We start from the raw sequence: 27460 nt of genomic DNA, 5'->3' as shown, positions 1-27460 counted from the left end.
CTTCCCCAAGTCCTGTTGCCAAAAATCTGTAAATTCCTGTGTAAGAAAGTCAGCCAAATTGTCTTTCTCACGTTCTGGTACAGCCCTAATTCTTAAATTCTTTTGTTTGTCTTTCAATTCAATCATAGACAGTGTCAAACCATGGTCCTCCAATTGCTTGTATACTGGTGGTATCTTCTCTTGAGTAGCAGTTGCAATGTCTTTTGCTTCTTCAGCTATCTTTCTGGTCGAAGCAGATTCCTGCAATAATTTTTCAATGGATTGTGTATTGGTAGTGACCTTCTGTCCCAAATTGTTAATGCTTGTAGTATTCAGATCAATTTTAACTGATGCTTCAGATACTTGTTTATTTGTCTCAGCTACCTGCTTGGCTAAATTTTCCAAGGATTCATTAATTTTTCCAAGTGCATGTGCCAAAACGTCTTCAGATGACATAACTTTTGGTTTAACCTGTGGAGGGGCAGCCCCTGGTATTCCAGATGCACCAGATGTTGAAGCCCTTCGCTGCTGTGCAGTGTCTGCCCGATATTGTCTGCCAGACCTAGTAGTCTTTTCCTGCACCAGCTCTAACTTTCCTCTTCCATCTGCCATAACACTCTCATGAGAATCCAAGGTCAATCCCACGGTTTGAAAGTTTGTTTTGAAAAGGAATTTTCCAACCCAGTTGTTATTGTAACAATGTCAAGCCTCCTCTAGGGGGACACAGTAGCAGCCAGAACTTGCAACTTTTAAAATACAAATATAGTCCTAATAAGTCCCCCAATTCACTTAAAAAAAAACAACACAACAGTTTCAGTCCACTTAAAGAGTTACTTTAAAACCAGGAGAAGTCCAGAAACACTGTATCTTTTTTTTGCAGAGCTAAGTCAAAAATCCTCTGCTTACCGATAGGCTTTCCACTGAACGGCTTTCCTTGTCTGGGGGCAGTCCGTTCCCAGGTTTTAGGCAGCAGATTTTAGCTTCCTTTTCCTCTTATTTTTGCAGGCAATTAAGCCTCAAACTTTCCCCCCTCCACTCCTGCAATCTGGAGGGGAGACCGCTTTCTTGATGTTAGGATTTAAGCCTTTTTAAAACGTCTTTCTGAGTTTCCGCTTTACAGTCTCTTTGCTTTGATCTATTTACAAGAAGGGAAGGCAGACTTCCTGTTTATACCTTCCCGCTTCGTTATCAAATTAGCTTGTTCTTACTCCTTTTAAATCCAATTTTTAATCCTACTCACGAGTAGTTACTTTAGAATCCAATTGTCCCAGGAAAAAGTCAGCACTCTCCGATCACGGCTGTGCGGCTTCACTCCGCGGAAGAAGCAGTCGACTCTCAGCACCGCGCCGCTCCCCGTCCCGCTCCAGAGCCCTTAAAAGGGTCCCTTTGCCGATTGGGGGGGGCGCAAATGGTGCCCGCCGAGTCTCCACGTTCATAGGCTTCCCCCGCCTGTGATTTTTAAAGGGTTCCCGCTTTGCCGCAGCGGCAAGACCCGATCCCGCGGAGCTGGTCCCTCCGAGACTCAGAGGGAATCTGCCATTAATCGATGGCGCTGACCCGGAAGTCCCAAAACTAATGTATTTTACCCTGTCTGGACAAGCACTGAAAAGTTAGTCAGACGCTGCATGTGTACTACAGCCCTTGCCTGCAATTGGTATTGGAGCGTCTTTCTTTCAAGTCACCCCCCAGATTGTAATTTCTGTGCTCATGACAGGTCTGTAGGAAGACTTGTTTTCCATGTGCAAGGAGATTGTGCTGCCAAGGTATTTTCAAATATCTGTGCTCACCACTCCCCCCCCCCCAAGTCCGTTCTGGGTTGGTATGACTGAGTTGGCATAGACAGGAGCCTCCCCAAATGTTTGAAATGCTCTCCAGTAGTCAGCGATAAGAACGGGACATATATCTTTTCAGTTTTCCACGTCCAGTTTGAGGCAGTATTGCAGCCAGTTTCTGGGAGTCACACGTGGAGAGGCTGATGTTGCACTCAGATCCTGCCTGTTTATTTAGCTAGCAAGATTTATATGCACCTAATGAAAGTAATTATAATCTCTGAGCAGTCCACATCAAGTTTATGCACTTCCTAGTGAACCACTGTGTGTACATGATACTGGGCCTTTGGCCTGATACTGCAGGACTTTTGTGCTTTTAAGAACTCCTTTTCTCTTTTTGACGTCTTCTAATCTCGAACCTTGTAATCTAATAATTTATTATTTATATGCCGCCCATCTGACTGGGTTGCCCCAGCACAATACATCACACCCTAAAAACTTCCCTGAACAGGGCTGCCTTCAGATGTCTTTTAAAAATCACATAGCTGTTTATCTGTTTGACATCTGGTGGGAGAGTGTTCCACAGGATGGGAGCGACTACTGAAAAGCCCTTCTGCCTGGTTCCATGTAACCTCACCTCTCGCAATGAGGGAACCACCAGAAGGACCTCCGACCTCTGTCTCCAGTCTGGATGATGGGAATGGAGATCCTCCTCCAGGTATACTGGGCTGAAGCCGTTTAGGGAGGTTAGGAGGAGGACCCTGTGCTGTTTTGCAACCTGCTTTTGAAGTGCAGTGACACCTTCCTCCTATGCCCTCACTGCCCTTGACCTCACTTAGCAACACACATAAAATCCTATTGGCAGTGGTGACCCATGTGATTTTGGTGATGACGTTACGGAAGCAGGTAAACAAAATCACATGGTGCACTGCAGGGGGACCAACTATAGGCAAATGAAGGCAAGAACATGCCGGTGAAGAAGGATGGTGAGTTAGCCCCACCCACCCCTAATTTGTTTTTCTGTGTTGATGGTGCTGCTTTCAGACTGGATATCGAAATTATGAACTGTTTGGCATAGCCCTGATCCAGGCTGCTGCTATTTGGCTATGGTTTGATGCTTGCTTGTTTCTCCGCTGCTTCTCAGTGGCATCTTGTCCTTGCCTTCCTTTGTCCATACCGGTGGTGTCTAATTCTGTTGGCTATGATGCAGCAAGTGGTTTTATTTACAGGCATCATTGATGTCATCAGCACAATCACAAGCGTCACCAGAGCCTGATTTTATGGCACCCTGGTTAAGTGAGGCTGAAGGCAGTGAGGGCAGAGGAAGAAGATACTGCCACATTCAACACAGCAGATCTTAACCGCTGCCAATTCTCTTCTCGCCTACTTGACAGATTCATATGAAGACCATGCCCGCAGCAATGTTCAGGCTGCTAACGGGACAGGAGACACCACTGTACATCTAACTCTCATCAAAAGAACTGAATGATCCCAGCCATTCTAGAACCTTCAAGAGGAATTTTTGTATTTTGTAGGAACGGAAAGGGTTTGAACCAATTCGTGGATATATTCTGGAAACTCAACAGATCCAGCTTCTTTGCCTTTTTCTTCTCCATTTCTTTCTCTTTTAAACAACATTATGTTGCCAAAAGATGAATCTGTTACTTATGGACCAATAACCAACTGACACCACCTTTCCAATACATGGAAGTATTTTGCAACATCGGCTACAAAGCCCTTTCCCTGTGGAAGCTGGCAGCGTAGGGCGGCATCCACCACAAACGCCCCCTGTGCAAACCCCACGAGCGTGTTGTCTGGGATCCAGCTGCAGGCAGTGGGGCCTGCGCAATCCCTCTTGCTGGTGGATTCTGCTTGTGGCATTTATTTGAACACTGACTGCAGCATGCCCGTCCCAGGTGTGCACGCCTGCTGCTTCTAAGCAATGTGGCAAAACTGCCTGTGTAATTGGAGGAGATAAGTGAGGGCAGGCCAGTTTCGAAATGACCAAGAATGTATGCACTTCTGGCTGGGGCTGGGGCTGGGGGTGGAGCGTTTGATGCTAATCCAATGAAAAGCTACTGTTGTCCTTGGTATTCTTATTGACAAGTGTAACGTGTTAACAAGTTTTGATGAAACGTGACTTTAAGTGTGGAACAAGGGGTGGGGGCTGGTGGGGGTGATGGGGAGGAGGAGGTTTTTTAAAAAAAACAAAAACCCAGATGCAAAATAACAAAAGACTTGCCGCAATATAAAGCTGGATATTTATTTAGATCAAGTAAATTTATGGTTTGGAAACTGAAGTTTTTTAATGACTGAAATTGTTCTTATGGCTTTGCATATGGGGTACAGGGGGTTCCTAGTTTTTAATATCCCACAACCTTCCATCTATTCCTCTTTGGTTGAACTTGAGTTTACTACCAGAAAGCCATGTTTAAATAGTTTTAAGGTCAATCCTGTTTCCTTTTTCTTGTTTTTTTTCTGAGCCAACATGTGGTCTGAATGTAAATGATGGCTGCAAACGGGGAAGTCATCGCCATCAACAGTATTAGAATTTGTGGAGATGATAAACCGAGTACTAGTAATGTTGTGTTCATTATGAGATAAATGTTAACTGATGTAACCTTTTTTGTCTTGATTTCTCTCTCTCTCCTTTTGGCCAAGGCCTTGAAAAAAACAATAATACACTGTGACTAAAGAAGCCTTACATGCAGTAACAGAAAAGCTTTAGGATTACTGTAGTTCAAGGAGTAACGCCGTAGATCTCTTGTTGCATGCAGGTGACCCTAGGAGAGAAATAATCGAGACTCGCTAATAAATTTGGAGTAATAAAGCACTGTGGCTTCTTTTGTTTGTTTTTGAAGTCTGCTTAGTGCAGGGATAGAAAACCTTCAACCCACAGGCCAACCCCCCTCACCTGCCTGTTCACTTGGGGGTCTGGCCCCACCTGCTGCCAACAGTTCCCACCAAGGGGGTTCTGCCTCTGTGTGGGAAAAGGTCCCCCACCCCTCGCTTAGCAGGTGCGGTGACACCAGGACCAGCTGGTGCGGCTGGTGGCACAGCTCCTGTCTCCTCCAAGGGGATGTGTGCAGGAGTGCCATGCCGCGTTCCAAGAGAGGCTGGGCAGAGCGCAGGCTTCCGTCATTGGGGCTTCATCTTGAAGCGACATTGCAGAAGGAATTTCCTGCTCACCATTCATCTTCCCCTCCAGAAATCAGCACTGCAGATTCTGAGGGAGTGCAAGTTAGCTGAATGCTTGGGCTTCCACTGGAGGTCACTGTAGTTTCATAATAGCAGAGCTGAAAAAGCATTTTCAGAGATGGCAACTTTTGACATCTTTCTGAGCTGATACTGCAAACAAATCCTTGGGGCTGGTGCTGTAACAAAAGAGGCAAGGAGCGAGAGAGGTGCCCAGGAAGGCGCTGCCGTCTGTTGAATGAGCTTCTGTTGCAGCAGGGAGGGTGCAAGTGTTCCAGCTGCATAAGCGCTGGATGAAGAAGTGCTTAAGTTCTCGCACAAACGTTTCTGCTTTCTGGAACCACTCCCAAGCCCCACAGGACAGCTCTGCAGTGAGCACTGGTTCTGGTTTGGTCCACAACTGCCAAATAAAAGGGGCATGAGCTCAATCCCCCCCCCGCCTGTGAATAAGGCACTTAGCTTTCCCCAGGGCTCCAGCTTGTAACTTAGAAGAATAGGGCACCCCAGATGTTGCCAGACCATGGACTGTGGCCAACACAGTCACTGGTCAGGGATGACGGGCATTGGTCCAATGGTATTTAGTAGGTTACAAGTGCCCCATTCCACTATCCTGGGTTCAATCTTAGAATTGTCAATATCAGTGGAGCAGAAATAACTTTAAAAAGGTGAAAACAGCACATCAGTTAGCCAAAAAAGGGGGGGACATAGACAATAAACACATCAAACCCCCTCCTCCAGAAACACAACAGAAAATCCACATATTGATTGCAGAAAATCAATTCTGGAAGATGCAGTGTCCAGAAATACATTTTCTCTTTTTTCTTTTTATTAAAACACTGTTCAGAATTAGTTAAAACACTTTTGAGGTACAGTGAATAAAATACAACTTCTAAGTTGTAAAGCAGGGTCATTGCAGCTTGGCAACGGGGGGCGGGTGCCCTCCAGCCCCAAGCATGTCCTTCAAAACTTTTAAAAGCAACTTCTTTGAATGAGAAAAAGTATGTGTCTGTGTTCGTTTGTTAAATAATAAACCAATGGTCTTTTGCAAAAGGAGCCCCTTCAATATGCAGCCACAGGAACCGGGGCGCTGTGCCACTGAAAGTTAAGATCCAAAGCCAGACCATGAAAGGAAGACTCTTCAGGGGTGTCTGTTGGGTTTGCTATGCCTTTTAACGCCCCCCCCCCCGATGCTGGGCTCCCCCAGAGGCCTGCAGTGGAGCTGGAATATTCCTCTGTGGAGCAGCCACAGTACTTTGTCAAAGGATGGTTTCTCGACAGACTCCGATTAAACTGTGTGGTCTCTCTAAGCTGGGGCCAATGTGGGCCCTGCGTGACAAGGCCACCGGAGAGCTCAGTGCCCCACAGCTCTGTAGGTGGAGGTCTTCCTGAAGCCGTTTCCTTGAGGTATCCACATTCTGTCGGGAGCTCATGATCACCTGCAGAGAAAGAGGAGAGGCACAAGTTGAGAGCAAGGAGGAAAGCGAGATACAGAGCCAGAGGTGGGCAGGCTGCAAACTTCTGGGATGGAATGTTACGTTACTTTTTCCTTTATTCATATTCTGCCTTTTGGACCCACAAAAACACTAAGAGACAGCAAGAAAAAGTACTTAAACAGAAGCCCTGCCTTTTAGGGGTCTGAGGCAAGGGGTGGGGCAAGGCAAGTGGAATAGCTTGCCCTTGATGGTTCCAGCAGGCGCTTGTAGCAAAATTTGCTGCTGCTTTTTAAAAAGCTAGAACCCTGAGAGCCACCGTCTGGTGCAAAATGGGGGGGGGGGTCTGGGTGGTGGGGGTGGTGGAGCCGGATGCAAAATCGTGGTTCAAGGAGTCAAGCCAGTTACCTGCTGGCACTCTGTGGGGTGCACCGTGGGACGACCTGCACCCCCAAATTACCTCTGAGTCACTATAGACCACAGAATTGAGATCTTTATTCCCTAGCCAGGAACCCATCACAAAATCATACAAGTGTAAAAAAATAAAAAGTACACCGATCAAAACATAATGAAAACAGAGAACATAATCTGGTGCAACATCCAACATCTTACGAAGGTGGGAAACTGGATGGTGATGAACTACAATTCCCATCAGCCCCAGCAAGTGTGGGATGATGGAAATTGTGGTTTAGTAACACCTGGAGAATCAATCAGCTTCTCACTTGCATCTTTTCTCACCTTCATTTCAGTTCCCCACCTACTTTGTTTGCCTTGTTTTCTCTGATGGTGGCAAACCCTCCCCCCAATTTCTCCCTGTCACTTTACTTATTCCATGCCTTCCAGCTTGTTTTCCCTCGTTCTGCCAGCCCTGCCTTTCTACATCCCACTCTCCTCTAGTGTGTGTTTCTCTCTGTGTGGATCTGCAAGCCCACTTGAAGATTCCTGCAGGCCTGAGTCCCTGCCTTCCTGCCTGCATGAAGCTTCCTCTGTTGAGTTTGCTTGGCTGAGAGTGTGGATGTGCATCTATGAGTCCCTGTGTCTGCCTGCCTGCCTTCTCCTGGGCCCGCCCCCCACCTCTGCTTTGCTGGCCTGTTTGGTCACATCGGGCCACATCTGCAATGTTGGCACTGCCATGCAAAAGGGGCTGGGGCATTCCGCACATGTACATGGAATCTGATACAAGCTGCATCCACTTTGATACTGAGCTCAGAGCAACCTAACTGTGACTAGTTTTGATATCAAATTTGAAAGTAGCAATTTCGCAGAGATCCCTAACCTGGAGGGTCTCGGCTGCCCTCTGCCTGCCCTGGCCATTGCCTTCGCTCTGTTGTTCCCCCGTGACTGGTATCCAGCAGCAAACTGCCATGGAACAAGGAGATTCTACCATGGCCGTCATTACCCAAACCGAAACGTCAAAGCTGCCCACCTGGTCAATGACGTTTGCACTGAAGATGGCTTCTTCCATGTGCCGCTCATCAGACTTGATGACCGACCGGATGCTGTTCACCACATGACGCACCTCCGGGGGAAGGTTGCAGTTTGAGTGCTCCAGAAACTTGGCCACCAGGATCTTTGTGTCCTTGTAGGCTTGCAGGTCCACCAGAGAGTGGGGACGCTCCTTGCAGATGGTCTGGAAGGCCTTTGGCTTCCGGGAGCGTTCAGCCTTTTTGGGGTCCCTCAATTTTCCCACTGGATGGAGCTGGTTTCTGGAGTCCTGATAAGCAGAGGCAGCCACGTGAGGACCAGAGGCAGGAACTAAAACCAAACGGGAAGGAGAAATATTATGAAGGCGGTGGGGAGAAACAGCGCTAATTCAGACACAAGGCCCACAGCGCGTTCAGTGGGTCATTGTTACCGCCACCAGTGCCTGTAGACAGAGCCGGCCCACTCATGAGACATATGGAAGCAGCTGCTGTGGGCAGCAGAATCCAGGGTGTGTGTGCATGCTCCTGCTGCCGGGGTTGAGCTCTCCTGAGCTCTCCTGGGACTTTGTGAGATCTCGCTGCAAGCTAGTAAGCGAGGCTGTGGCAGGGTTGGGGGCAGCTGGGCAGCACCTTCCCATTTCACCTGAGGCAGCAAAATGAGACAGGCACACGCCTGGCTGTATAAATCATTGTTTGGATATTATAATAATTGTTCTGATTGTTCAATGCAACCCCGCAGTCCAACAACATCTGGTTGGAAATGTTATGTTGGTTTGTTTAATTTATAACATTTAGATGCCACCTTTCCTCCAAGGAGCTCAAGGAAGCACACATCTTTCTTCTCCTCCCCACTTTTGTCCCCAGAACAACCTTGTGAGGTAGGTTAGGCTGAGAGGGAGTGACTGGCCAAAATTCCCCGGGTGAGCAACACGCCTGAGTCTCCTAGCTCCTAGTCTGGCTCTCTAACCACTACACCGCCACTGGCTCTGTTGACCAGTATCTCAGCAGGCGACACTCACCTTCAGTGGCAGACCAACATGACAGAGGGTCACTAGTGGATCGGACTATGCTGGGAATCCTGGTTTTCCTCGTGCGCCGTTGGGCCATCCTCTCTGGGCAGCTGTGGGGCAAACTGTTTGCAGGCACTGAGCAATGGGCATGGTGAGGCTGTGGCCCAGCGGGTGGGATGAAGACCCCGCAACACATCTTCCGTGGCTTCTGAGGGGGTGTGGTTTTGCATTCTCTGACTGAGCTGCGTGAATCTCTCCTGGAGGCAGTGAAGTTCTCTGAGGAACAGTCTGAGGAGCGACTACGGGAGCAGGTCTCGGGCTCCTGGCCACGAGACCCATTCACAGAGGTCTGGCTGGCCTCGTCGCCTGGGGAACCCTGGGAGCGAGTCCTATGCAACCCACAACGGATGCTGTAGTCTAAGCTGGAGCAGCTCCTATTTACGGCACCTTTGTGGGTTGCTTCGTATGAAGAGAAGTCCGTGGAAAGGAGGGACTCCTGGACTTCCAGGGAACAGAGGTCCTCTGAGGAGTAGCTGAGGTGCTCAGGGGTGTCAGCTGCTTCAGAGGCCACGTGGGAAGTGCTGTCTGCCGAGGCTGCAAAACAGAGCTGAGTCAGAAACTGCTGCAGTGCCACTGTTGAGCACAGGCCAACCTGGTTTTGTGATACCATCAAAAATGCAAAGGGAGAATGAAATGAACAGAGGAGTAGTGTCATAAAGTGCCAACCTGGTTTAAATCAGCTGCACTGGTTGCCAGTTCATTTCCCGGCTCAATTCAAGGTGCTCAGACTTAAAGCCCTAAATATTCAGACCCCAAATTCAGGCCCCAAATATCTGAAAGACCCCCTTCTTTGCTAAAGACCCTTTCAGGTGCTGAGCTCAGCAGAGAGGGGTCCTCTTAGTAGTTCCTCTGTCCTCATAGGTTCAGGGGGTGGCAACCCAGGAGAGCCTTCTCTGCGGTGGCCCTTACGTTGTGGAACTCCCTCCCCACAGAAGTGCACCTGACACCTATATTATACAGCTTTCAGAGAATGCTGCAGATACACCTCTTTACCCCTACCCTTATATTTTTTGGACCCACCTGCCTTATGACTGCAAGTTGTTTTAAATTGTGTTTTAAAGCTGTAACCCACCCTGGGACCCTGGGCTGAAGGTACTGCAACCCTCTTGATCATTATGTTTCTCATGTAGCCCTGAATCCTGAAGCCTGCTCTCTAACAAGAAACCCTTGTTCCTTTGGGTGATTCACTTGCTTTCAGATAAACTGCCCAGATTTCTTAAATTCTTGGGAAACTCTTCTATTTTCCTTCATTTGTCTAGTGGTGTTCTTCCTACAAGCAACTCTCCATGTCCTCTTCTAAGGAAAATCCCAAGAAAAGTTAAACGAAATTTTCCCATATTTGTGTCTGGGTCAGATATAAAGATTTGCTGGAAAGTAAAACTCCAAGGTGGCTGTCGCCAATGGAAGCTAAGGCAGTTAAAAAGTTAAACATGGAGTCTAAGTGGCCAAGATATTGGGAAATTTTGGAAAAGGAAGGGGACAAACTGAGATTGCAGAGTTTTGAGAAATTAAAAGGGAAGGTGAGAGATTGGTTGCACTATCATCAAATAAATGAAGCGTTTAAAGTGGACAGTAAAATTGGCTTTCAGGTGGAAAAATCAAAATTGGAGACAGAACTGTTAGAACCCAGTACTAAGAATTTGTCAAAGATGTATAATTTGCTGCTGAAATGGAATACAGAAGATGAAACGGTTAAATCAGCTATGATTAAATGGGCTCAGGACATTGGTCATAATATTTTGTTTGCTGATTGGGAAAAGTTGTGGACCACCGGGATGAAATTTACGGCATGTAATGCCTTAAGAGAAAATATTATGAAAATGATCTATAGGTGGTACATAACCCCAGTCAAGCTTGCAAAGATTTACCATTTGCCTGATAATAAATGTTGGAAGTGTAAAGAAAAGGAAGGTACATTTTTTCACCTTTGGTGGACGTGCCCGAAGATTAAGGCATTCTGGGAAATGATCTATAATGAACTTAAAAAGGTATTTAAATATACTTTCACCAAGAAACCAGAGGCCTTTCTCTTGGGTATTGTTGGCCAAGGGGTGTTAAAGACAGATATAACTTTTTTTATGTATGCTACAACAGCAGCTAGAATACTTATTGCGAAGTACTGGAAGACGAAAGATCTACCCACACTGGAAGAATGGCAGATGAAGGTGATAGACTACATGGGCTTGGCAGAAATGACGAGCAGAATCCGAAACCAGGGAAGAGAAACAGCGCAAGAAGAATGGAAAAAATTCAAGGACTATTTAAAGAAATATCACAAAGTTAATGAAAGTTAGAATGATGATGGACTGAAAGTAAATGGTTACTATTAGTAATGGTTAAGACAAGGAGAACAAGGAAGGTTAGCTTAAACTTAAATTAAAATAAGGGAAGATTTGCTGAGTAATTGATAAGAATTTGGAATACAGAAAAGGGAGGCATGAGGAAGTCGGGGAAGGAAGGTATAAGAAATTAGGATATGAAATGGTACATGTTTTTTGTTTTGTTTTTGTTTCTGTTTTTGTATGTTAATGTATGTTCATGTATGTTATGTTTATATGGAAAACTTTTTGAATAAAAATATTATAAAAAAAAAAAAAAGAAATTTTCCCATATTTGGAGCTGGCCGGCATGTGCAGGCACATCCTTTGACGAGCGCAAGACAAAGCAATGAATGGACTGGTGCAGATCTAATGCAGCACTGAACCTCTCTTAATTGCCTCTGATTCTGTGATTTCAACTGCCAGGTACAGTATCATCATCATGTTATTTGTACGCTGCCTTTCTATGGTTAAAACCAGAGCTTTTTTCCAGGGGGCACTCAAGGGCATACAGTACCAGCACCTCTTTTTGTGGTTGTTAAAAAGTGTGGCACTTACTCTAACAACTTCAGGGTGAGTACAGGCACCTATTTTTCTAGAAAGAAAGCACTGGTTAAAACCACGGTCAAGGCAGTTTACAACAGGAAAAGATTTACATAATTACAAAACATTACAAAAATGGTCATAAACAATAAATAAAACACTTCAGAAAGTACACAGCCAAATTGAACAATGGCCACATAAATCACAGTAAGATCTAAAAATAAAGATACAAAAAATTAATATTGACAACACCCCAGCCCAAGTGTCTGCTCAGCAGCCTCAGCTTTTGCAGCTGGAGTCAGTCTGGGCCCGCCTTCCCCAGGCCAGGTGGAAAAGCCCTGCAGGGCAGGGAGCAGGTCTTCCCGGAGTCACAGCCAAGGTGGCCTGTGGTCACAAGTACAGGCCTCAAAGTGGGCATGAGCCCTGTGCCAATGAATGAGCAGTGCATAGATCACCTTGGCTGCTGAAGCCTGCTGTGGTGTTTCTCTCACCCAGACTGGGCTCTGGGACTTGCTGGTCCACAGCGGTGACCTGTGAATAGCAAAGCAAAGCAAAGAACATCAGGAGAGGAAGCTAATGGAACCAGGGCATTCACCATCAAAGAAATCACTCGAGATTTAGCTGCTCACAGCCCAGTCTTGTGCATGTTGATTTGGAAGTCCCATGGAGCTATGCTGGATCCTGAACCAGCATCTCTGCGGTCATATGCTGACATCAGACCCCGTCCCTGTGCCATCTCCAGGCCGATGGAGCGTGCTCTGCAGGGATCTCACTGCTCCATTGAGCCCTAAGGGGCAGACCTGACTTGTACTCAGAATTCCAGTCCAACATGGTGAAGATGGAAGCAGGAGAGTCTTTGATACTACCCACTGCGGGCCTGTGGCCCATCCCTGCTTAGGTTGTTGCTTGCCATCTGAGGAAAGGGCAGCAGCTCACTGGGAGAGCATCTGCTTTGCATGCAGAAGGTCCCAGATTCAATCCCTGTCTAACTCTTCCTGAAGAAGAGTTGGTTCTGATCATGTGATTTATACTTGCTCCCCATTTGCATGGAATTACATTAGCCTTCCTCAAACTGTCACCCCCCCCCCAAACTCCCAAAATGCCTGAGCATTGGTCATGCTGGCTGAGACTGATAAAAGCTGGGTTGGGCAGGTTGGGCACAGATGAAGAGTGAAGCAGTCAACTGTTTCTAAGTGATCAGATCCTGAATTCCTTGAACCCTTCTATCCCAGCTTGATCACTGAGATCACCAGCAGGAGTGTCGTTGGTCATTCCCTGAGCTGGCTCAATGGACAATCAGAAATGGAGCCTTTAGTGTCATCGGCCCAATCTTGAGTTTCAGCACACCTTCTGGGGCAAGTTCCAAAGGCCTCCTGAAAACTTTTCTACTTTGCCAGGCCTATGCAGGCCATGAAGAAGACATCTTTCCACAACAGTTACCTGATTTCTACTTTTAACTTATTTTTGATGGTTTTCGTTGTACAGTGTTATAGTTTATTGCTGTAAACCACTTGGATTTTATTTTTTAAAAACCGACATAGCAGTATATGAATAATTTTTAAACAAACATACAAACAAACCAACAAACAATCCTCCCCCTAGTGGTCTCTCTCACCTGATTGGCTGGGCTTTGTCCAATAACTGCTTCATAGGGAGGGGGCAGCTCAGATGGATAGAGCATTCCAGGGCTGTTGATGGCAACCTCGTACAAAGCGCCAAAGGGTGAGTGAGGAAAGTCCAGGTGGAGCCCTCTAAACAAGCACACACACAATGACAACAATAATCAGCAATAGAGAAAGCCATCAACAACTGCGGCTTTAACATTTAATCAACAAATCAGTTCAATCGATTAAATCAACTTTTGCTCAGATGAAAGATGTGACCTGATTAATTGGATGGCAGACATTTCTATAAAAAAATCTGATTTCTTTTTGAAGGCAACTACTTCTTAAAAGTGCAAAGGACAAGCAACCCCTTAGCAGAGGCATTCCCCTTTCGCTCACCCACAGGAGGGAACGCCTCTCTCAGGATTATTCCTGCTCTGATGCATTTGGGTCATCTAAAGACAAAAGATGGCATGCTTCTTGCAAAGGCATGCCAATTTACACTGTACTCAATGAATTAACTAAATGTTGTAGGATTTATCAGCTAAGACTTGTTCTGAACTTAAGGAACAGTCCTACTAAGAACATCTACAATGAATGAATGAAAATGCTGCATATTTGAACTGAGCCAGCGGCTCCCAAGAGTGCATTGCTTTCTTTAAAAGCAAGCAGCAGCCCTGGAAGAATCCCTCTTTGCTGTCTGGGGACAGGGCAGCAGACCAAGAGCCCTTTGCTGAGTACCAGCTCATTCATGTCTCTTGTGTGAACGGTTAGTCACAGGCTAAAGAAATCATTTACCTTTGTGCTTCTATCACAGGAGTGCAGGTGTACTCAGGTGGGTAGTAGGGTGGGGGTGGAATTGGAGGGATGAACTCGTCAAAATCCAAGGTCTGGTGCCCCAAGATAGTCCCATGGGGCGTCATACAGTCAGGGTTGGCAGAATGAGACCTCTGCGGCAGGAACTGTGTGATACAAGCAGGAGATTCAAGAGGCATTAGGAATAGCACTCAGTAGGTTCTAGGAAGTTCATACAGCAGGAGAAGGCACATCAGCCGCTGGCCAGAGCAAAAGGCAAAAACACATTTCCAAAGAACGCCCGTATAGGAGTAAGGAATCACTGCGTAATGTATGTTCAGTTCAGCATTAGAGGGAATGGTACCTCCTTCTAATTACTATGGCACACAATCAGCATCATTATCTTCATCATCGTTACCCATTTATTTGTAAGCCCCTTTCCCACAAGATTTAGCTGTAGAAAAAAGCAGTTTACAAAAAGATAAAACAATAATATTATTAAGTAACATTTACAACAATAATTTAAAACATACAAAAAGTAAAAATACTACAGCAGGTTAAAATTCACAGCAGCTTTCTAAGCATCTGAGCAGACTTGTCTAAACAAGAACGTTTTGAGCTGGCACTGAAAAGAGTAGAGTGAAGGCGCCTGCTTGATCTCAACAGGCAGGGAGTTCCAAAGTGTATGTGCTGCTACACTAAAAGACTGAGTTCGTACAAATGCAGAAAGGGCATTATGAGGAACCTGTAGTAGTGCCAGTTCTGCCACATGAAGCACTTGAGTGGGCACAAGTTGGGTAAAGGTATCTCATAGTTTAGAGACAAAGAGAGGGGAGGAGGGAGGGGGAATCTAGTCTAATCTAGTATATATTTTAGAAAACGATTTGTCCATTTGTTCCCTACATTCAGCCACCTCTAGAGATATCATTGCCACACTCAGCACAAGGGATCCTCAGGTGGGGCAGTGGTCTTCATTGGCTTTTGAACACCATAAACCATACTACAAGTAATCCAGAATGCAGCAGCTAGACTGGTGACTGGAAGTGGCCGCCCCAAGACCACATAACACTGGTCTTGAAAGACCTACATTGGCTCCCAGTATGTTTCTGAGCACAATTCAAAGTGTTGGTGCTGACCTTTAAAGCCCTAAACGGCCTTGCCCCAGTGGACCTGAAGGAGCGTCTCCACCCCCATTGTTCTGCCCGGACACTGAGGTCCAGAGCCGAGGGCCTTCTGGCGGTTCCCTCCCTGCGAGAAGCCAAGTTACAGGGAACCAGGCAGAGGGCCTTCTCGGTAGTGGCGCCCGCCCTGTGGAACGCCCTCCCACCAAAAGAAAAGAAAGAAAAGAAAGAAAGTCCAAAAGAAAAACAACTACCAGACTTTCAGAAGACATCTGAAGGCAGCACCTGTTTAGGGAAGGTTTTAATGTTTAATAGAATATTTTATTTTAATATTTTGTTGGAAGCCGCCCAGAGTGGCTGGGGAGACCCAGCCAGATGGGTGGGGTATAAATAAATTATTATTATTATTATTATTATTATTATTATTATTATTATTATTACTACTACTACTATTATTAATACTATAAATCATGACGGCAGACCAAAACACGACTTCGGAATGACTATACCCATTTTTGGCAAAGGCTTGGCCGCCTCTCGGATAGCACCTCCAAACTCAGCATGAGGGTTGCTGGGGTGCAGGTAGCAGTCTTTCTCACTGATTGGACATATCAGGACAGTGATTGACTTGGTATATCTCATATAGTATTTATAATGGGTTTTTACAGATTTAGCTTAGAGGTGCTTTCTCCCATAAGGTATGCAGTGCTACGTAACTATTACGCCACTGTATTACTTATTTTTCTCTTTTTGTCTTTCTTAATAGTGAGTGCATGGAGCTTCCCAGGAAATTGTAGAAACCAACAATATTGTGATTTTTAAATGGATAGTGTAATTTGTGAATTTTGACTTGTCACACAACAACAACAACAATTTATTATTTATGCCCTGCCCATCTGGCCGAGTTTCCCCAGCCACTCTTCCGGCTTCCGACAGAGTCTTCTATCTCATCTTGGGAACGCTCATGGCAAGTTTGGTGATGATATCACAAGAGGTGACCAAACCTATACTAAACACATTTTGTGTCACACCAAAGTCACATTCTGGTCACCATCTTGATTCAAAATGGCACCCACCAGTCAAGTGATGAGAATGACCACTGCCCCACCTCGGGAACCCTCACCCCAGTATCTCGAGAGCCATCCAAATACCGTATTGGCCCAAATATAAGCCACCCCCCCCCATTCTGATCATGCAAAGTTAGAGTGTGGCTTATATCCACAACCTTATGCAACCCTGCAAGTATCACTGCTGCGGATGGAGGAATCATAAAAGGGGGCAAGTCGCCAAGCAGCCTGTGCACCGCCCCCAAACACCGCTGCTGCAGCTGAAAAGGTTTTTTTGGGTGCCATGCCTCCCACCCGTTACAGGATAGATGTTAGCGGGGGGGGGCAGCAGCCGAGAAGTAAGCGCGCCGCAAACCAGCTGGGAAATGGGTACGCCACACTCACGCCACTGCAGGTGGACAACCACAAGGGGAGAGCACCAGGGAAGCACGCTCATCACTTACCTGCGTCGGCAATTTTAAGGGAGCGGCTTATATTTGGGTATTGTCTTTTTTTCTTTTTACCCCTTGAATTTTAAAGGTGCAGCTTATTTGCGAGTGTGGCTTATATTCAGGCCAATATGGTACGTAAAGGACAAATTCCCCTAAAATATATAGTAGAGTCTTCCTTATCATTTTTCTCAAAGTTTGTAACTGTTTTCTCTACCTATGTAACAAAAAGGAAATAAGGACATATTTGATTAAAAAAAAGAAGAAGTTTGTGTGTGTGCGCGCGCTCTCTCTGCTGGCTCCCAACATCCACTCCCTGCTCCCTAGGTAACACATGCTGTTCTTGACCTCCACTCTCCTTGCCTCTTAGTCTTCCTGACACCAGTGGTGCCTTCAGACTGCTCACCTGGCTGCAAACCTACCTTTCACTCTTCTTCTCCTCTCTACTGTTTTGTCCGATTCCTTACCTGATTCCACAGCTTGCCTTGCCCCCAAGTCTGTCTCCACATTTTCCCCAGATGTCCCTACAACTTTGGTCCCTATCCTTCTGGGACTCAGTTCCTAGGTCCTCTGGGTCGTTTGAGGCCACTATTCCCTTCCTTCTGATAGAAAAATTATGTGTGGCTGTTAAAAAGGAAGTGTTTTGTAAGATTAAGCAGCAGGAAGCGCCAATAACTTTCATCCTGCACCCTAATATTGCATTCCTATTTCTAGAGCTCTGAAATTAAATCCCCATGAAAGTGTTATAAGAGTTATAAATCCTCCACATTTTTTGTGAACCGAGCCTCTGGATCCCTGATATATATTCTGAATTTAAGATATCACTTCCATGAGAAGTGTTGGAAGTCCAGTCTCTCTGGGAATTATGAGGCAACTGAACAGATTGTTGGCCCTTGGCTTGATTTCTGGCTGACAGAGGTTTCAGGAAGGCAACCAATTTCTGCCTGTGTCAGGGTTTTGCTTGAGCCTAAGAGTTTGGGGTAGGGTGCAGGCTGTGGGTTGCCTTTGAATGAACAGTGCACAGATAATTCCTGTGCCTGAACACAACACGGACCTATTGACTCCCAGGCAGAGAGAGGCCTTTGCCAACACCTGACGCTTCATCTCTAGTGGGAGGTGCTGGGGAGTAAATTTGGGACCTTCTACACACAGAGCATGTGTTCTGCTACTGAACTGTGGTCATCTCTACCAGAAGATCTGTTGATGAATGTATTCAAAAGTAGAAAACTGAGAGGCAGACAGTTCAGTGAAACAGAACCTAATGAGACCCACAATGAATTATTATTATTATACCTGTAGCTGACAACAGAAGCTATACAGTGACCACATACCATCATTAACTTCTTCTTACATTTGCTGATGGATACCATGGCTGGAACTTTTACAAGAGGTAATATGTCAAGAGTGCTTTAAGTCAGAGGGAGGCTGTGACAGTCACAATAAACAGCCCAGCATCATTACAGTCAACGGTATTCTCGTAATCCAGACATTGAACACAGTCCTTCAAACCTGGAGGTGGAGATGAAGGAACGGGCAGCACCCTCAACGGGAATATCCTGCAACTGAGGGAGGAACCATAAACTTCCCCTGACCTGGGGCCCTCTGGACTGTGCAGGGCTACAACTCCCATAATTCCTGGCCTTTGGCAGGGGCTGGTGGGAGTTGTAGTCCAGCAACTTATGGAGGGCACCAGGTTGGAGAATGCAATGTGACAGCAGTATTTTGTCACAGGCTCCTCTTGTTAATTCCTACTTCTCAAGATACACTGAGCAAGTTTACCATATAGTTCAGGTGAGGGCCGTTCTCGGAAGAAAATGAGAAGTAATATTCCTTGAGGCTTGACAAGTAGATTTAAACTAATCCCACTTCCAATCCTACGGTAAATTTAAGCCAAGCTTAGCAAAGGGTGTGATTTCTGGTTCAGTTCATGCCTTCAGTTCAGCAGGACATTTAAGCGACAGACCCAGGATACCACAAGCACAACTCGTAATTTAAGGGCAAAGAATCGATGCTGAGGGGATTACTGAGCATGCAGGTCGTAAAGACAGAAGGTGACTCACGAAGCGTGGAAAGAGATTGGATGGCCGTGATGATATATGCCAGTTTTGTGTTGCTAAGGCGCTGACAGAGGAAGCAGGGTTGGCATTTAGGACTGATTATGTGAACCACTAAGGCAAAGGAGGATCATCATTTGGTGAAAAGGTAGAACATAAACAAAAATCTTAGAATTCTAGGGAGGGTGCTGTGGTGTTTTCTTATGAATCTGACTTGTTAATTTTTAACTTGACTTTCATGCTTTTAATTTGCATGAAAGGACCCTAGTGTTCCTTTGCCCTTGCAAGCTGTGTGGGCTCTGCTTGAAACCTGCCATGAGCAAGACCTGCTTGGCCCATCCTTCAAACACCTAGAGCCACTCCACTGACACCCCCTTCATCTCCTCCACACTGGAGAAGGGGAAGAGTGGATGCTTGGAACATCTGTTTCCCACAAGAGGGAATGTTCCAAAAGAAAAGGACGCTCTCACTAACTGCTCTAAGCGCCTGCGAGTGCTTTTCACAAGGACACTTGCTTGGAACATGCACAACGCCTCAAGCTCCTTTTCAGAGGAAATGGAGGGATCTCCTTTATCAGCACTTTCTATCATGCAGCAAAAAGAAAAAATGCAGAGCAAAAACCTGTAAAGGTATGGATAAGAAAAGCAACTGTACTTGACTCAGCAACACCCCCTCCCGCTTAGCATGTTCCTTAGCACACATTTCTACTCTCATTCCCATCAATTATTGAGCTGGATGGACCTTAAAAACTACCTTGTTAACAACAGAGTTTATAAATGGGCCAAAAAATAAGCCATCACCAAACAATTCCCTTTTCTTCCTCCCCTGGCTGATTCACACTTGTGTTGCTGTTTGATGTGCAGCACATAAGCTGTATCAGAGCAGAGCAAGGCTGGCCAATGTGGCGCCTTCCACATTGCCCTCCAGCTGTCTTTGGATTACAATTCTCACTATCCCTAACCATTGACCATGCTGGCTGGGCTGATGGCAGCTGGATTCCCACAACAGCTGAGAGGCACCATGTCAGATACAGTATTTATTTGTTCAGTGCAGTTCTTTGGAGATTCTTAGAATCTATTATTCTAAGATGAGCCCTGCTGACGGGAGGAGACTGGGGGCTGACTGGAGAAGGTATCCTACCTTAGCTGGGGAACTGGAGTTGGCAGTCTGGACTTCCCCCACCCCTGCAGGCCAAAATGCCAGGTGGGCACGACATAGCCAAAAAAGCCTCATGGGCCAAATGAGGAGGCTGGTGAGTCATTTGCCATGAGGGCTCAGACTGATGGAAGTTGTGAGTCCAGGAACATCTGGAGAGGACCAGGTTGGGGACAGCTGGATTACATAAGAGGAAATGGGAGCTATGAATACAGAATAGCAGCATTCAACAGTTTCTAAGAGATCAAATGCTGAATCACAGCTCAGCTGATGAGATCATCTGGAGGAGCATCATTGGCCATTCCCCAGGCTCATTTGACATTGGCCCAGTCACGCAGAATGCTCTGCCAATAGAGATTCAGTACGTTTCTTCTCTGCCAGCTTTTAAATGCCAGCTGATAACTTTTCCATTGCTCCAGGCCTATGCAGCCAATTAAGAATACATCCTTCCATGATGGTAAATTGATGCCTGTTTTTAACTTACTTTATATGGTTTCCATTATAGTTTTATTGCTATTAACTTTGGTGTTTTTTATGACGCAGTGGTAAACAAACAAACAAACAAACAAACAAACAAACAAACAACACAAAGCCCCTGAAAAGAGAATCTGGACTTGCCCCTTGGTGAGCCCCTTCAATATTGCATGGATACACCAAGGTAAGGGGGAAGAGATAGACACATAACTGCACATTCTCATGCTGGAATTCACTTACCATTTGCAGAATGTCAGAGGAGACCATCTGCATGCAGCACATCGCAGTGGCCAGAGCACAGACAATAGTGGAGATGATATTGAGAGCACAGACGCTAAACAACAGGTCCTGCAAGGGGGAGACAGAGAGAGAGAGAGCGCGCGCAAGAATGTCACTCCTTAGCAAAGCAAGACAGACGATGGCCGCTAAAAACATTTCCAGCAGATTGGATAATAAATGCTGTCAATGGTTATCTGCTTGATGTGGGTCTTTATTAGGCCTGTCCAATTTACACTGCACATAACTCTTTCATTCCTCAGAAACAAATGCGGGACCAACCCGTAGGAAAAATAAGTATGAAGCTCCTAAAAAAGGAAAATGCATCTGTTTGTATTGCGGTCACAAAAGCATTCCATCAGCAATTCTTATTACAGTCTTTCTTATTTCTTATTAGTCAATGAAATTCTGCAAGCATAATTCTGCAACATTCCTGGCTACAATTTGATTTCCTACAGACACACACTTCCCTGGTGTGTGTGTGTGTGTGAGCCAGATAAATCTGTAAGCAGCCATCCCTTAATTGAAATTGCTTTGGAAGGCAATAACTGTCTGCAAAGTGGAATTTTTTTTGTAAATTTAGCTGTGATTCCTGCATTGTAGGAGGTTGGACTAGATGGACTAGAACTCTACAGTTCTGTGATTCTACGAAACAGCTATACTCAAAGGTGGGAAGGGGAGACACGGAATGTTCACAACCCGTCTTTCGTTGCCACGTGTGGTTTTCCTGGCCGCACGCTGGAGAAGCACCCTTGAGTCTTTTTCTAATTATATCAACTCTCCTGCAATAGAAAACCCCAAAAGATTCTTGGGGCATCTTTAACACTAACAAATTTATTTGGGCATAGGCTCATTCTTGGGCAGGGAGATAGCCAACATGCATAATAGGCTCTACTCCCATCAGGCTTCCAGATTCCCTTTTTCAGAATAGCAGATGCCTATGACAGAGGACAAATGCTCAGAGGACACAGCTCAGTGGTAGAGCCCATACTTTGAATGCACAAGACCCCTAGGTTCAACCCCAGATACCTCCAGTGACAAGGATCACAGGAGGCTGGGGGGGGGGGGGGAGAGACCCTTCTCTGCCTGAGCCCTTGCCAAGCTGCCGTCAGTCAGAGCAAACAGTACTGAGCTCACTGGACCAGTGGCCTGGGCCAGCTGAAAGGAACTTCATAAAGTCAACTTGTTTTTGAAACTGGAGGGCATTTCAAAAGCAGCTGACTCACACTTGAGAACATACATAGGATAGCACAGGAAGCTATTAGTCTATCTAGCTCAGTATTGTCTACTCTGACTGGCAGTGGCTCTCCAGGGTCTTGGGCAGGGGACCTTCCCAGCCCTACCTGGGGCAGCTTCCTTCATCTCTCAAAAAGTCACTTATATTTCAACTTTAGTTAAAGTGCAACTGTATTTAAATTTCAGCAGTCTAGTAATTGGTTCAATAACAGATTATTAGTCAACCCCCACCCCCTAAAAAGGTTGACAACTCCTTCCTAACTTGGAACTGCCATCTCCCCTCCAGTGTGAGACAATGCCAATTCTTTAATTTTTTTGGTCATCACCCCTCAATTTGAAAAGATTTGACTGATACTTCTCAATTTTGCACCTGATGATGAACAGTGGTGTCCTCAAAGGGTTTCCCCCGCTCTGATTTCAGTGACGCATACAAAAGACTAAGCCGTCAAAGCACCAGGTATGTAATTTTACAGGAAATACTAAAAAATGTTCTGTTAACAAACAGTGAATGCAACACCTCAACAGAAAAAGAGGCCTCAGTGGAATTCAAGCCTTTGTCTCAAAGACAGGTGCAGTTTCTTATGTCTTGTTTAGCGGAATAACTTCCACACTCGGCCAATGAATTGTTGGCCTGGCGAACTTACAGGTGTGGGCAGGAAGGCTGCTTTCTTCATTCACCTGGAGGCTGCTGGCATTTGAATACAGGGAGCTCCAAACTGACAGGTAGCGGGTTCAGTCCAGAAAAATGGGTCATCCGGGTTCCAGACATCAAAGAGGATGCAATGAGACTGAGTGAGTCTTCTATGCCCCAGTTTTTAGAAGTCTAGTTTCTTGCCAAGCGATTTGTGAATCATATCCATAAAAAACAATAAAATCAAAACACAGTTCTGAAGACCTCCCACCTTGTTGCTCCACCAGCCAGGCATTCATTCCCTGCTCACCTGCCTCACACACCTGAAGCTACCCCAAAAGAGCTGTGTGTGAAAAGTCTTACTGGGCACTGCGTCCCTACTGCTGCCCCTCTCATGGTCATCCCCTCTGTCAGCTGGGAAGGCAACAGAAATGCAGCTCCCAAGACACTGAGGAGAACAAGTAGTTCAGCTTGTCAACTGATCCCGTTCCAGTTCCATGTCACCTACCCGCCTGTGTGCAGAAAATCTATGGCATTAATGAAATACAGAATGCAAGCAGCAAGTGAAAATCTGGGTGGCATTAAATCAACTGTAAATTTGTTTTCATGTAAGGAAAGAAGGATTTTTAAAATCCATGAGCATCTTCTTGGCTCCTGTATCTTACCTGAATGGTGATTTCTAATCATGTATTAGGATCTTGTGCATGTGCTGCTTGTACAGAAAACTCAAGAAGGAGGAGAAAATTGCAGCTCCCCATTCTCAGGTGGAGAATGTGGCTGCTTATTGGAGAGAGGCAGAAACCTTCAGAGCACTTACCATTTGGCTCTTCTTTGAATGGCCCACTGTGGATAAATCCCAATGTTAGTACTAGTCAGAGTAAAACCACTGAAATTAATGGGCATATTAGAGTCCATTCGATTCCCTGAGTTTTCTTTTAGGATGAAGGAATAATGAACCCCACTGCACTCAAAATTATGAAATTAGGCTGATTGCTTTTGGTGGGTCTACTGTGTAGCATTTAGTTGTTGCATTTATAAATGTTCTTAGCTGCTTTGAGGACTCCAGTTAAAAAGCAGGATATAACTATAGGGTGGTGGCGAAGGAAAACCCACGGAGTTGTATTCAGTGTTAGTCACACTCAGAGTTGACCCATGGGCATGGTTAATAGAGGTCCATGGATTTGAATGGGCTTGCACCTGAGTAAAAGTTGGTTGGGCACCACCCAATGGTTTCTTGATGTGGGGGAAAGTCTTATTTCTCCCTGTTTTTGTGGAATTTCCTCAACTCCATAGGTTTTCTTCACCAAAATGTCCCAGATTGATGTTTTGTCATGCTATATCATCATCCTAAGGGTTTTTTTGTGGGGAAAGGATTCTGGTCCACATTTCCATCAAAATACTGATATCTGAAATAACAGACTGCTCCCCTTCCCCCATCTTCTTTTTCATTTTCAGAATTAATCTGGGGCCACCCACCCACAGCATAATTATAAAATTGCTCCCCTGCTTATTTTACAGGACTTGTGGGGATATAACTTGATATATTACACCCCTGGCATGCAAACTGAATCACCCTCTATAGCTGCCACTGTAGCTAATTAAAGACTACTACTCCTAAAGTTAAGTGGCGCAAGACGGAGAAGAGAAACATTTGGAAAATTAAAGACATAAATTACGTTTTCTCTCAACCTTTTTCTCCTCCTCCTCCTCCTCCTCCTCCTCCTCCTCCTCCTCCTCCTCTCATTGACATATCTTAATTAACATCCATCTCTTTTTCAAGTGCTTGAAAGGAGGACAAGGGTCTTGTGATCCTCAGCAACCTAAGAACTGGAAAGAATGCTTTGTTTCAACAGTGCAGCCGTCCACCATGTAAAACAAAACAAATCACAAACCTAGACCAGTGCAGCCTTTTAATTCAGTAACACAAAACCCCCACCACAGACCACTGGGAACATGCCTCACAAGCAGGTGTGCTCTGTTCCAAACACAACACATTTCTGTGTCCAGAAAAACAGCAATTTCTATCTGTATATATTAGTCACCCTTATCTACTATATATTTTGGAAAATGATTTGTCCTTTTCTTCTCCATGTGTTAAGATTCCCGAGGTGGGATAAGCAGTTTTCACTGACTTAGGGCAACCAGCCGCCATTTTGAATCAAGATGGCAGACCAAAACATTGCTGTGGTGTAACCATTTTTTGGTGTGACAGATCCAAACTGTACCGATTAGGATCCCTCTGAAGATATTGTAACCCCAGTTGGGAGGACATTGCCAAATTTGGTATGACAAGCCCAACCTGCACCAGTTGGGATGCCTCTGAAGATATTGTTGGCCAACTCTGCATGAGGCTTCCTGAGGGGGAGGTTGAGATCTCCATTTACCTTTAGACTCCAAGCACCATGTGGGATCAAGATGGCAGACCAAATAAAGCATAATTAAACATCAGAATGCACCCCATTTATTCAGATTAATCACAATTTATGAAGTTATGCATAGCAAGGGGGAAGTGGAGAAGCTTTTCTCTTTCTCTCTCAACACTGGAACTCATGGACATACAATGAAGTTGAATGTTTGAAGATTCAGGACAGATAAAATAAAGTACTTCTTCACACAGCATGTGGCTAAACTATGGCACACTCCCCCAGAAGGCAGGGATGGCCACCAATCTGGATGCCTTTAAAAGATAATAAGACAAATTAATGGAGGAGAGGGCTGCCGATGGCCCCCGGCCACAACAGCTATGTTCAACCTCCACAGTGGGAGGCAGCCCTGCTTTGAATGCCAGTTGCTGGAAGCCACAGGGGGGCGGGGGCGGCGGGGGCGGGGCTCTTGTGCTTGGGTCCTGCTTGCTGGTTCCCCACAGGCATCTAGAGGGCCACTGTTTTGATTCATTTGTTGTATTTATTGTACTATTATTGCTTTGATTCTTTTGATCCTTGTTATATCCTTATTTTGTATGTGTGTGTGTTCTGTATTAGGAAGGGTTTATTTATTTGTCAATCCTTTACTATTCTCATGAGGTGCTTTGAGCTCAACTCGGTTGTTGGAAAAGTGGCATGCCAATATCAAATGAACAATCAAATTTCATTCTGGCTCTGTCTGTCTGTATTACATAAAATGACCCATTTGGCTGAAAGGTGGTCCAGAAGTTCTATTGACCAATAAATAAATAAAGCACTCTCACATTTCTTTCTTGCCTGGCCATCCTCTGCTCCCTCTTCACCAGCAGATACTTGGGAGTGAGGGGGGGGAGGGGGCACAATGCTTAAAATATCAATACAGTGGTACCTTGGTTTACAAACTTAATCCGTTCCGGAACTCCATTCTTAAACCAAAGTGTTCTTAAACCAAGGTGTGTTTTCCCATAGAAAGTAATGGAAAATGGAAACAGAATGGAAAGGATTGGAATAGATCCGCAAGTGGTTGTAAGAGCGACGGTAGCAAGAGATGCACGGCAGGGAGGGAAAGCGGAGCAGGGGTGGAGGGCGGTGGCGGAGGAGGAGGAGCACTTTCTTGGAAAGCTTTGGAGGCACTAAAAATGTGCCACCACGCTAGTTCCGTGCATGCGGAGGTCTCTCTCTCTCTGCCTTTCTCCTCCCCCCAACACACCCCTCTGCACACCATCCCTGGGTGAAGGGGGGAAAGTAGGCACGGGCGCAGCTCGCTTGGAGGCGGCAGCGGGGGGAGAAAACCGCAGCAGAGCTGGGAGAACGTCCCCCTTCTCCACTTCCAGGTGTCGCCAGTCCGGCACGCGGGGGGGGGGGAGTTATACTCCTGCAATCCAGCTGGCGGGCGGACGGGCAGCTTCCCTCCCTTGTGGCTGTGGGAAACGCCATGACGACCCCCTTTTCCGCTGCCGGGCAAGGGAAGTGTGGCACTCAAAATGGAAGTGCACCCCCGAACGGAGTACGTTCGGATTCCAAAAAAGTTCGCTAACCAGAACACCTTCTTCCAGTTTTGAAGTGTTCGTGTTCCAAATAGTTCGTGAACTAGGCTGTTCGTAGACCGAGGTACCACTGTATGCAGCTGCTACAATTATTCTCAGGGGTTCTGAAAGGGAAGGGCAGCATCTTATATTTGCAGTCTTATGAAAGCCTTGCTGGGAGAATGCCTGAAATCCAAGGGTGAGCATAATTCTACCAATAAAGAGAAAATCCTGGGGCAAAGACATTGATAAGGTAATGGCTCCTCATAAATCTACCTTTTAAAAATAAATCAGGCAGGTAAAAGGGTCCCCCAGGAAGAACTTTGTTCTGCATGAATGAAAGACACCAAAGTAGCTGCAAACAATTGAATTCTATCCAGCCCTCCAGGTCTAACCCCAAAATCTCAGCCTTGTCTCTTGACTTTCCTAACATACAAAGCAGAGGGTTTAAAAAGGACTTCTGTTTTGTTCATTGGCTTGGATTGCGGTAGGGACCGAGAATCTGTGCACCTGCAGATATTGCTGGATTCTCAGCTCCAACAGCCCTAGCCTGCATGTCCAAGGGTATCAGAGATGATGGGAGACAGCGCTGAGCATCATTTGGAGTCCCTCAGGTTCCCCATCACTGGATTACAGGGCTAGAGTCATGGGACATGTCAAACCAAATCCAGAAGACGCTGGAAATCCATCTGGATCATGTAAACAGATATTGTCGCTCCCCAGCTGCCTTTGGTACCTAACTGCACCCCCCACCAGTCCCCGTCAGCAGGACTGTTCTAGCAGGGCTCATGGGAGTCTGTAGTCCAAAACAGCTGGAGGGCTCCAGGCTGGTGAAGGCTCTTGTGTAACATGACGGATGTCAGGATGCCGCAACCTTTGGCAAGGGTGTGATAACAGCGCCTGTGCTAAGCAGCCACCACAAGATAAAGCATGGGTAGGCAAACTAAGGCCCAGGGTTGGATC

The 27460-nt window shown here is 45.9% G+C and overlaps 2 protein-coding genes across 10 annotated transcripts in view; one reads left to right on the top strand and one right to left on the bottom strand.

The window, feature by feature from the left end:
- APBA2 (amyloid beta precursor protein binding family A member 2) overlaps positions 1-4581 on the top strand; it is a 110476-nt gene extending 105895 nt beyond the window's left edge. For all 8 annotated transcript variants that reach the window (XM_053364508.1, XM_053364504.1, XM_053364503.1 and 5 more), the window contains one exon: positions 3143-4581. In XM_053364508.1, coding sequence (XP_053220483.1) covers positions 3143-3214 — 72 coding nt within the window. In that variant the 3' untranslated portion in view covers positions 3215-4581. The remainder of the gene's footprint in view (positions 1-3142) is intronic.
- A 1166-nt stretch (positions 4582-5747) lies between these two features.
- ENTREP2 (endosomal transmembrane epsin interactor 2) overlaps positions 5748-27460 on the bottom strand; it is a 192297-nt gene continuing 170584 nt past the window's right edge. For both annotated transcript variants that reach the window (XM_053364495.1, XM_053364496.1), the window contains 7 exons: positions 20667-20774; positions 14131-14294; positions 13344-13479; positions 12184-12259; positions 8817-9401; positions 7800-8128; positions 5748-6379 (listed from right to left, as the gene is read on the bottom strand). In XM_053364495.1, the coding sequence (XP_053220470.1) occupies positions 6200-6379; positions 7800-8128; positions 8817-9401; positions 12184-12259; positions 13344-13479; positions 14131-14294; positions 20667-20774 (1578 nt within the window). In that variant the 3' untranslated portion in view covers positions 5748-6199. The remainder of the gene's footprint in view (positions 6380-7799; positions 8129-8816; positions 9402-12183; positions 12260-13343; positions 13480-14130; positions 14295-20666; positions 20775-27460) is intronic.

This window comes from Podarcis raffonei, chromosome 14 (genome assembly GCF_027172205.1).
Source record: "Podarcis raffonei isolate rPodRaf1 chromosome 14, rPodRaf1.pri, whole genome shotgun sequence".
NCBI classification, from domain to species: domain Eukaryota; kingdom Metazoa; phylum Chordata; class Lepidosauria; order Squamata; family Lacertidae; genus Podarcis; species Podarcis raffonei.
This window is presented reverse-complemented; position numbering and strand designations above follow the sequence as displayed.